Source organism: Nansenia antarctica (assembly GCF_963989245.1).
Source record: "Nansenia antarctica genome assembly, chromosome: 5".
NCBI lineage: Eukaryota > Metazoa > Chordata > Actinopteri > Argentiniformes > Microstomatidae > Nansenia > Nansenia antarctica.
Window position 1 is genome coordinate 72,172,332 of NC_137690.1, and position 9,814 is coordinate 72,182,145.

The 9,814-nt window shown below is 49.0% G+C and overlaps 1 protein-coding gene across 1 annotated transcript in view; it reads right to left on the reverse strand.

The window, feature by feature from the left end:
• The window catches only part of LOC308158344 (semaphorin-6C-like), a gene marked incomplete at both ends in the record, with an annotated part of 54,231 nt that extends 45,384 nt beyond the window's left edge, over positions 1 to 8,847 (reverse strand). Inside the window, 2 exons of the mRNA XM_080531935.1 lie at positions 1,431 to 1,545; positions 8,706 to 8,847. Coding sequence (XP_080388061.1) covers positions 1,431 to 1,545; positions 8,706 to 8,847 — 257 coding nt within the window. The remainder of the gene's footprint in view (positions 1 to 1,430; positions 1,546 to 8,705) is intronic.
• Between the last annotated feature and the right edge of the window lie 967 nt (positions 8,848 to 9,814).

Genomic DNA, 9,814 nt, shown 5'->3' on the forward strand with positions numbered 1-9,814 from the left:
GAAGAAGGAAGAACACCAGGGGAGGCTGGGGGAGGTAGAACACCTGGGGAGGCTGGGGGAGGTAGAACACCTGGGGAGGCTGGGGGAGGTAGAACACCAGGGGAGGCTGGGGGAGGTAGAACACCAGGGGAGGCTGGGGGAGGTAGAACACCAGGGGAGGCTGGGGGAGGTAGAACACCAGGGGAGGCTGGGGGAGGTAGAACACCAGGGGAGGCTGGGGGAGGTAGAACACCTGGGGAGGCTGGGGGAGGTAGAACACCAGGGGAGGCTGGTGGAGGCTGGGGGTGGTAGAACACCAGGGGAGGCTGGGGGAGGTAGAACACCAGGGGAGGCTGGGGGAGGTAGAACACCAGGGGAGGCTGGGGGAGGTAGAAATCGGAGGACGGGCTCCTCCGATTTCTACCTCCACCAGCCTCCCCCAGGGTTCACATACAGTATGTGAAGTATATACACATTTAGTAGACGCCTTTATTCTGAAGTGACTGAAAGACAAATGTATTTGTTCTAAGTAAGTGAATCATCTATAATCCATCAATCATAGTCAAGTCAAGTATCAAGTAATCTATGCTTGGGCCAGGGGCCATTGGCAGTCATAATGCTAGAAGACGGAATAATTAGGTTAAATATGGTGAGGTATACTGTTAAGACAAGTCAGTAAGGAGCGACTAGCCTTTGCATACAGCAGCTGACAGGGACTGGTTCGACTGGCTGGTGTTTACTGTGGCGGGGCTCTGACGTAGCCAAGCTGCAGAGTTTAAACAGCCTATGGTGTAGCACCGAGGGCAGATGAGGCTGCATGTTTATGTCAAATGTAAATTATTTAACACTAAAACAGCCGTGGGTGGGGTCATTTGACCAAGCGAGTAAAAAAAAAAGTTGAATTACTTTGCACTCGATCAAATTTCAGGACCCTCCTTTCATGACTTCTCCTAGATATGTGCGTTTTACCACCCAGTATCCTTACATTTTCACAAATCACATTTCACACAATTAGGTATTTTGCTGTTTTTCTGTGTAGGAGGCAGGCTAATTTACAAGCTACCAACTAGTGGTCTGTGTGTAAATAACTGCCAGAGATAGATATCTATCTATATCTAGATAGATCTAGAATTATGACTGCCAATAAATAGCCTCTGGCCCGAGCATAGATGACTTTTTCTTGAGATGACTAATGGATAGATGATTCACATACTGAATTTGTCGCTTTGGATAAAGGTGTCTGCTAAATGGCAAAAAAAAAGGCTGACAGAATGGAGACGGGCGATTGGCTGATGACAGAATTGAAGCCAGCTGATTGGCTGATGACAGAATTAGAGACAGCTGAAAGGCTGATGACAGAATTGGTGACAGCTGATTGGCTGATGACAGAATTGGAGCCAGACAGGTGATTGGCTGATGACAGAAGGGAGCCGGCTGATTGGCTGACAGACCTGGCAGCGATGTAGAGCATGTGGTTGATGCGGAGCATCCTCTGGAAGTCCAGACCTAGCCTGGCCGTGTCGTTGTCCGACACCAGGCCCTGGAACCCTGGGTACTGATACGACTCTGAAACAACAACAACAACAACAACAACAACAATATTAAATATATAAGGTGGGAACTAATATTTCAAAAAGAGACACTTGACGGAAACTGTCGTTCAGGATTTAGTTTCCGCCTGTGAGACATTTTTGACACACGTATTACTGAAACCAGACCGTCGCTGCCAGGTTTGTTCTGAAGCATAGCAACCAAGCAGCAAATTATTTGAGCCACATTCATGGAACGGAACTCGAGCTGAAATTATCGCGAATTATCGAAATTAGTCAACTTTAGCTCTAATCTCGCATCGAGGAACAGGCCCCTGGTACGACTCTGCCACAACAACAACAACAACAACAGTATTAACACTAGAACAGCCGTGCCTTTTTGACCTACCAAAAGAGCCTCTTTACAATGCTCAAGCTGTTATTGTTGCTCCACATCTCTGTTATGGCGCTGATGTCTCAAAGCACACTGACTCTGAGAGTGATTAGACTAACACTGACTGACACAGCCCTATTTATGTCATCATGTATGATTACAGATTCATTTTGGGATTCTGTCACAACATGAGCTGGATTAGAGTGTCTTGCCAAGGTGTTTTGGTACGTGTACTTCCAGAATAGGGCCCAAAACAAGACTACTCAGTACATGGAACTAAACACTGTGGGGCTTAGGGGTCAAGGCTAAAGGTGACACGTTCTAATGCTTTGGTCCTCATATCGGCAACCGGTCAAAATGTTCAGACTTTTCTTTCGAAAACACGGAACTACGTTTCAACGTTGTTGAGAATCACAACACAAACTCGCTAGTCAAGCCTAAACACTGCAACAATGCAATGGATTGGGTGAGTAATCCCCCCCACTGCTACCTAGTTAACTATAACACTACTTTACATTGTTAGCAGGCTCACAAAACAAGCTGTGTTAGGTGACTAGCCATGTGTCGTTGATTTTCAACAACGCGGAAATGTGTTTTTAAATTTTTCGAAAGAAAAATCCGATCATTACATCGTATGCTGATATGAGGACCAAAGCATTAGAACGTGTCACAAATGTTAACACCAGAACAGCCATGTGAGTAAAGAAAAATGGTATATCTTTGCACTCGATCAAATTTCAGGACCCTCCTTTCATGACTTTTCCTAGATATGTGCGTTCTACCACCCCAGTATCCTTACATTTTCTAAATCACATCAGGATAAGCTAGTATAAAGCTATTTTGCCGTTTTTCTGTGTAGGAAGCAGGCTAATTTACAATGACGGCCAACTAGTGGTCGTTGTGTGTAAACAGCAGCTTGAGCATTGTAAAGAGGGGGCGGCTCTTTTAGTAGGTAAAAAAGGCACGGCTGTTCTAGTGTTAAAGAAATGGAAGGTCCCTTTTTTAAATGACAGTTTGACAGATTGAGGTCCCAGAACTGCTATAGTGCAGCTAGCATGCAGTTGCTAACAAGAGGAGTATAGGGGGTAAGGAAAGGGCTTTGCGGTCGCAGAAACTAAACCCAGACTTGTTTGAACTCTTGTTTGAGATGCCAGTCACGCCCTGCTCCTAGACGCTGTGTCCTGGCTGGCTGGGTGAAGGTCAGATGAGGATAAGGGGAGAAAGTAATACACTGACATCTCTGCTGGAGCCTGTGCCCTCCTGCTAGTTGACATTCTTTGCACACTTTGACAATAGAACAGCCGTGCCTTTTTCACCTACTACAAGAGCAAATGACCACAGTCTAGAACACCACATCACCAACTGTCAAATCTTATTTCAAATTTGAAAGTGACAGTTGAATCTAAGTGACAGTTGACACTAGAACAGCCGTGTCTATGTTACCCACTATAAGAGCCGCCTCGGGGGTCAAATGACCAGAGTCTTTACAATGGGGAGCTGCTACTTACACACAACGACCACTAGTTGGCGCGTCTTGTAAATTAGCCTGCCTCCTACACAGAAAAACAAGCAAAATAGCTTAATACTAGCTTATCCTGATGTGATCTACTGGGTCTCTCTCTCTCTCTCTCTCTCTCTCTCTCTCTCTCTCTCTCTCTCTCTCTCTCTCTCTCTCTCTCTCTCTCTCTCTCTCTCTCTCTCTCTCTCTCTCTCTCTCTCTCTCTCAGGGTTTATACCGACACCTGGTCAGTACACTGGTACCTATCAGTACAGTGCATAAAAAATAATAAACTAATCTAGCATTAAGGGGGGCATAATACAAAACAAATATAAAATCAGAATAAAATCTCATTATCACAATAATAATGGTAGTCGTCACTCCGGAACAATATCGTTTCCTGTTAGAGACTGACCGCCCGCCTCCCCCCCCCCCCCCCCCCATCACAGAAAGGAAAAAATGAAGTGGCCCTCACAGAAAGAAAAAAGTTTGGGGACCCCTCCTCCCTGCACTACACCTCTACACCAAGAAAAAGCTAGCGGACAGACAGGCTATCCGTCAGCTTCCAGTGTGATAAAGAGCAGCAAAACAGTGGCGGGCGGGGGGTGGGGGGGGGACGTCACCGCCGAGCCCCCTCTTGAAGGTTGACATATTAATCACACTTTACCTCAGAGAGCAGAGACTGTTACGGAGGCGGCGGCGGCAAGCTTTTGCGGTAAGTGTCTCTCTCGCTCCCGGAGAAGAGAGAGATAATTAATAAAGCACCTGTACGCCGCAGCTAGCAGCGACCGCAGATTAAAGCCACCGCGACCAATCTGTCAGAGAGAGAGCTTTTGTTTGGAGACGGATAAACCGCCACGGCGGCGGCGGTTGGGGAAATGCGAACGGCAAACGCGTAGGCAGCAATTTTCATTAAATGATAAGAGCACGTCAACCGTGGCATTTGCGACGCCGATGACAAAAGACGTCATCGGACGGCGGCAGGAGTGATGAGTGTGAGGGCGCCTCTTCTCCTCCACGCCGAGCACGACGTCCTTGAGAGCTCTCCTCTCGAGCCGCTCTTATATAAGCCCTCTCCTGCTCTCCTCCTCTCCTGCTCTCCTCCTCTCCTGCTCTCCTCTCCTGCTCTCCTCTCCTGTCCTCCTCTCCTGCTCTCCTCCTCTCCTGTCCTCCTCTCCTGTCCTGTCCTCCTCTCCTGTCCTCCTGTCCTGTTCCCCTGGTGGTGGTGTTGACGATACGGATCTGATGCCGTCATCATCAGCCACGGTGCAGGTGACACATTAGTGGCTCTCTCTTTCTCCTTCCTCCTCTCCTCTCCTCTCCTCCCTTCCTCCCCCTCTCCCTTCCCCTCCTCCTCCTCCTTCCTCCTCTCCTTCCTTTTTCTCTCTTCCGTTCCCTCTCCTCTTTCTCCTTCCCTTCCTCCTCCTCTCCCTTCTCCTCTTCCTCTTCCTCTCCCTTCTCCTCTTTCTCCTTCTCCTCTTCCTCCTCTCCTTCACTTCCTCCTCCTCTCCCTTCTCCTCTTCCTCCTCTCCTTCCCCTCTCCCTTCTCCTCTTCCTCCTCTCCTTCCCTTCCTCTTCCTCCTCCTCCTCCTCTCCCTTCTCCTCTTCCTCCTCTACCCTTCCTCCTTCTCCTCCTCTCCCTTCTCCTCTTCCTCCTTCTCCTCCTCCTCCTCTCCCTTCTCCTCTTCCTCCTTCTCCTCTTCCTCCTCTCGTTCCCTTCCACAATGCAGGTGATGGGTGCACATTAGTGGCACTCTCTCCTTCCTCCTCCCCCTCCTCCTCCCTCCTCCTCCTCCTCCCCTCCTTTCCCCTCCTCTCCTCCCCCTCCCCCTCCTCCTTCTCCTCCTCCTCCCCCTCCTCCTCTCCTTCCTCCTTCCTCCTTCCTCCTCCTCCTCCTCCTCCTCCTACCTTTCTCAGGCCAGTCATGTATACAGTAGCCCTGTCAGGTCCATTAACTACCCTGTAACCCTAACATCCCCCCTGCTGTGTTGATGTTAGCCCTCTGTCGTGGGCGGTCGCATTCCGTTTCGCTCTCCCTCTCCCCTGCTTTTTTTGTTTGCTCTACACTGCACTGACTCTTCAGAAGCAAAATGGATTTGTTAAGCTGGTCCCTGAATGCAACTGATAACCTATTTTCCACGAGGAAAGCTGGTTCGGGGGAACCTGCCTGCCCAGACGGAACTTTTGCCGCAGGTTACATCAGAGATGCCTGGGATAACTGGCGTCTCGTTTGCTTGGCAGTCATGTCGATTGAGGACGTGGAAGATGTTTTCATTTTCGGATTTATGATAGTTGGACACATTGGACTGGGTTTGAGTGCTGCCATGATCTATCGGCAAATTAAAAAGATGGGAGCAGTGATTAGCGATCTGCGCGAACTGCCCCTCTTGATCAAAGAACTGGGGAGGGTGGCTGGAATGCACGGCGCTGCGCTTACGGACCTGAACCGTAGGGTTCTGGATCTGGATCGCAAGGTGGGCAATCTTGCTGCTCCCCGAATTGGCGAATGACAGAGACCCCAAATTTTCGAGAGGTTTGATTCTATGGAATGCTGTTTTTCCTCGCAGTGAACCCATTCACCTGATTATGGCTCAAAAGCTCCCCCATGCCCTGAAGCCTCCATGCAGCGTGCCAACCCACCCCCCTCTGGTGAACTTTGTGCCGCCTTCTGGGGCAGTGCTCAAGGCCGTTGTCCATGGCGACACTGATTGCTGCTCTACGAAGACGGGTCGGACTGACCCAGAACATCCTCCCTCCCCCCCCACCCATACCTACCCCCGCTCCTCCCTCCCCCCGCCCATGCCACCCGCCACCACCCCCCCCCCCTCCCTTCTCTACAGTATTCTGTGGACATATATGGTGCCGCACATGGCAGCTATGGTTTTACAGTTTGTTGTGTTCTGTCTGCACTGCTGTCTGTCCTGTTGTTTTGTTTGCATTGCATTTAGAAATGCTCTTACTGTAACGCCAAATCAAATTCCTATATGTGTATGCTTAATGTGTATGCATAAATGGCAATAAAACGTTATATCATCTCTCATCTCATCTCTCATTAGCAGCTAATAGCCCACAATGTTGTTGTTTATTAAAAAAAAACTAAACAGACCACCAGTGGAACTGGCCAACATGTCTTAGAGTTCCAAGTGTTCTATGTGTAGTTTACCTAGCAACAACACTCTGATTGGCCACAAATCATGGTCAATTTGTGCGTTTCTGGGTGAATAAAGTCACGCTAGGCAGTCTAGGATGTTGACCAATTGCTGTGCTTTTTCACGAGCTGCACCCCGCCTCTGGAACTCTCTCTCTACCCTCAACCACTCATAGGCTTTCACACCGGCAAAGAACCGTGCCGGTTCCCGTTCGCGAACCAAGTCTGGAACCGGCCGGCGCGTTCAGACCGAAGCTTAATTGGTTCGGATCCTGAAAAGTTGGTTCACAGCGGGAACCAGAAAATAGTGCGAACCAAAACGTAGAACAGTCACGTTGTCAGTGGGATGTGTCATATTCCAGGCTGCAGAGACCAGCAAGAAGGAAGTAGACAAAATCTAATCTAATCTAAATCTAATCATTAGTGAACAAAAACAATATCAAAGTGTCATTATTCTCTTTATCTTCCTCACATGCTCAGCAAACACACACACGCGAACGCGAATTTCGTAAGCCATTTCTATTCCAGTAACGGAGCAGCTGATTAGTAAGAGAACGCATATAGAAAGTGTCTTTTGTTTTGTTTCAGTATTTCAGATACTGTAGTGGAAGATATTATCCTCTTTTCCAGTGAAGTAGCTGCCATCTAGTTGTGAAATGTTTGTTTATCCCGCCCCTTCATCACCCAGCGTTGATGACGAGGATGGTTCTGGTTACACTGGTATGAACGCGGGCTGGTTCGCCAGACAGCACCAACGTTCGGAGGTTTCCGAACGCGAACGCGAACCGGCACGGTTCTTTGCCGGTGTGAAAGCCCTAACAGAGACTCACCTTCACTCTCCACTTTTAAAATCCCACCTCAAAACCTACCTGTTCTCCCATGCATATAACCTTCCCTACCCCTAACCATCTCCCTAACCCTGCCAACGCCCCTCCCCCCCTGGACATTGCTGTGTTACTTGTTCCCTGTGCCTGTTGGTTAACTCTATGTTCTATGTGCTCATGTTATCTGTTGCTTGCTGTTTCTGTGTTTTCTGTTTTTCCCATAATTATTGTCAGCGTCTTTGAGCCCCGGAAAAGCACTTTATAAATACAATTATTATTTAAGTCAAGATCTATGGTTTTATTTAACTCTCTCCTCTCCCTCTCTCCCTCTCCCTCTCTCTCCCCCCCTCTCTCTCCCCCTCTCCCTCTCTCTCTCTCTCTCTCTCTCTCCATCTCTCCCTCTCCATCTCTCCCTCTTTCTCTCTCTCCCTCTTTCTCTCTCTCCCTCCCTCTCCCTCTCTTCCTCTCTCTCCCTATTCTCTCTCCCTCCCCCTCTCTCCCTCCCTCTCTCTCTCTCCCCCTCTCCCTCCCTCCCTCAGAATAATTCTCTCAGAATTATTATTATTATTATTATTATTATTGTTATTATTACTACAAGTCGGGCCCCTTCATTCACCCTCGGCATTGAAGGAGTTAAGATCGTGCTGGTGGGCCAGTAGCACGTAGTAATGGCATGGTGAGAGATTAGTGTGTTGTAGCAGATTAAAGCACTTTAGCACGTTAGCATCAGTCTGTCGCTGAACTACATTAATCCCCCCTTACATCACAGAAGACCGATATGGAGCATGGTTGGATGCTAAGCGGCGCAGCATGCTAATACACATACCACGTAATTGCATGGTTGGATGCTAAGTGGCGTAGCACGCTAATGGACGTACCGATTCTGACCTTTAACATATCCTGCATGTCATCCCTCCTCTCTCTCTCACCCATCCTTCCTCCCTCCTCTCTCTCACCCATCCTTCCTGTCAATCTAACTACTGTCTCTATCGCAATAAAGCAGAAATGCCCTAAAAAAACCATATGCCCATCTCCCTCCCTTTCTCCTTCTCCCCCTCTTCCTCCTCCCTCCCTTTCTCCTTCTCCTCCTCCCTTCCTCTCCTTCCCTTCCTGTCCTTCCCCTCCTCTTCCTCCTTCTCCTCCTCCTCCTCCTCCTCCCCCCTCCTTCCCCTTCTCTTCCTCCTCTCCTTCACCCCCTCTTCCTCCTCTCCTCCCTTTCCCCCCTTCCTCCTCCTCTCCCTTCCTCTCCTCCCCCCCCCCCTTCCTCCTCCTCTCCCTTCCTCTCCTCCCCCCCCCCCTCCCAAACTCAGTCTTTTACAGAGGTTCTACTCACGTTCCCATCCGACGATGCTGATTGGCTCCAGGTCCTTGGGGAAGGGCGTGGCCGAGGCGGACAGGAAGGACATCAGACAGGAAGTGACGGTGAGCGCCACCAACAGGAGGCGCCGCGGGGTCCGCTCAGCAGGGGGGCCCATCTCGAACGAGGGGAGAAGAGGAGGCGGAGGAGGAGGAGGAGTGGGCGGAGACAGAGAGAGGGGGGAGGGGGTCTTCAGTTGAGCATGGCGGGGTGGTGGGGGTGGGGTGGGGGGGGTCGCACCCACGGGACCACTATCTGTGAAAGGAACGAGAGAGGAGAAGAGAGGAGAAGAGAGGAGGAGAGAGGAGGAGAGAGGAGAAGAGAGGAGAGTTAGAAGAAAGTCAGACTAAATGTGACAGTCTGATCATTTGGTCCGCATGTCGGCAACCAATCAAAATGTTCAGACTTTTTCTTTGAAACACGGAACTACGTTTCAACGTCGTGAGAATCACGACACAAACTCGTTAGTCGAGCCAAAACACTGCAACAACACAACGGATTGGGTGAGTAATCCCCACTGCTACCTAGCTAACTAGAACACCACTTTACATTGTTAGCAGACTCACAAAACAAGCTGTGTTAGTTGACTAGCGATGTGTGTCGTCGATTTTCAACAGCAACGCAGAAATATATTCACTTTTTTCCGAAAGGAAAGTCTGATCATGACATCAGATCCCGACGTGAGAACCAAAGCTTTAGAACCTGCCACAATTTATTTCGGGCAAAGTTGTCAGTAACAAAATACTCAATGATTTCCTGTCACGGCAAAAATAAACATCTTATTTTCCTTCCACAGAATATAAAAAAAACAGCAGAGTTTCTCATCAGATCCAAACAACATCAGCATCAAGGTTGTCATAGAGTTGAGGAGTAGCCTAGCCGTCGATTCTGGTTGAATCACACAAACATAAACAACAACGAAAGGTCGGTCGATAATCTACCAACACATCTGGCATACGCTCCGGGTCGATTTCATGTTCTCATTGATGGGATTTGAGAATAATACATTGTGAGTACCCTCTACTCTGAGGCAGCAGTGTTATTCATTCACTCAACATCTTTATTAGGAACACCTGCACGCCTTC